The following is a 1,050-nucleotide window of genomic DNA, read 5'->3' on the forward strand; positions in this document are numbered from 1 at the left end:
CCACTGTGCTGCTGAAACCCTATGGCCGGCAATGGAGGAGACAGGTCTGGGGCCACAGGGTGGGCCCAGCCACTAGGAGCAACAGAGAGTGCTCTTTCCTCCTGCCCTTCCCTGACTCTGCAAGGCCACATCCCCAGCTCCAGCTCCCTCCCCAGGCCACACACAAACACGCACAGGCTATAGGGCAGAGGAGGGAAGGGGCTCGGCTCACCTGTACCTCTGCTCCTGAAGGGACTCGAGTGACTCGGGCAGGTCTGAGAGATACCTATCCTGGAGGCTCTCATAGCCCCCCTGCAAGCTCAAGCACGAGCTCCTGACCACCTCCAGCTGCTCTTCTGCCCTGTGCAGCAGGAGTTCTCGCTGCCGCTGCGGGCTGCAGACGTAACTCTCGGGAGCATCGGCTCCAACAGCACCACCCGGCTGCTGGACATTGTCCAGGCTGTCTTCTGCCTTGAGGGCTAGGCCACTGGGCCTTCGTCCCTCCAGCTCCAGGAGCTGCTGGCAACACTGGCGGAGCCTGCATTCAATGTGCGAGATGGAGGCCGAGGTGCGCTGGTTTATCTTCTCAAAGGCCTGCCGGATGTGCGCGGCCTGGTGACGGTCAGCACTGGCCACCACCTTGAGGTAAATCCTCGTGTTCTCATCCCGACTGGCCCTCTCCACTCTGAGCTGCTCAGACAGGTGGAGGATTCGATACCTGATGCCTTCCTGCACGTTTCGAGTGGCCTCTCTGTCTGACTGCTGGGAGCGGCCAGAGTGGCTGCTGGGGCCATCTTCGCTGGATGACACAGACCTGCAGGAAGGCACGCTGGTGGCAAGGCTCGTCCTTGGGACCTTGGTGTATTCATTCTGCAGTGGAAATCAAGGAATCACAAAAGGGTGCTCCCTGTTGTGGACGCTAACATGCCCCCTTTCCTGCACCTGACTCCGCACCTCAAAGTTTGATGGAGAAGTGAAATACTTCCATGACAAAGAACAGCTAAAAAATTTCGCGATGACAAAGCCAACCTTACACACGATACTGAAAGATGTTCTAGAGAGGGACCAAAA

At 58.3% G+C, this 1,050-nt stretch overlaps 1 protein-coding gene across 1 annotated transcript; it reads right to left on the reverse strand.

Annotated features, from left to right (window-relative positions):
• Positions 1-211: 211 nt before the first annotated feature.
• On the reverse strand, positions 212-849 carry LOC101572671 (testis-specific protein TEX28-like; the record flags this gene model as incomplete). Its single annotated transcript, XM_012513442.1, has 1 exon — positions 212-849. A coding segment is annotated over one exon (638 nt), but the record flags the coding sequence as incomplete, so codon positions are not given.
• Between the last annotated feature and the right edge of the window lie 201 nt (positions 850-1,050).

This window comes from Octodon degus, unplaced genomic scaffold, assembly GCF_000260255.1.
Source record: "Octodon degus isolate 3935 unplaced genomic scaffold, OctDeg1.0 scaffold05868, whole genome shotgun sequence".
NCBI lineage: Eukaryota > Metazoa > Chordata > Mammalia > Rodentia > Octodontidae > Octodon > Octodon degus.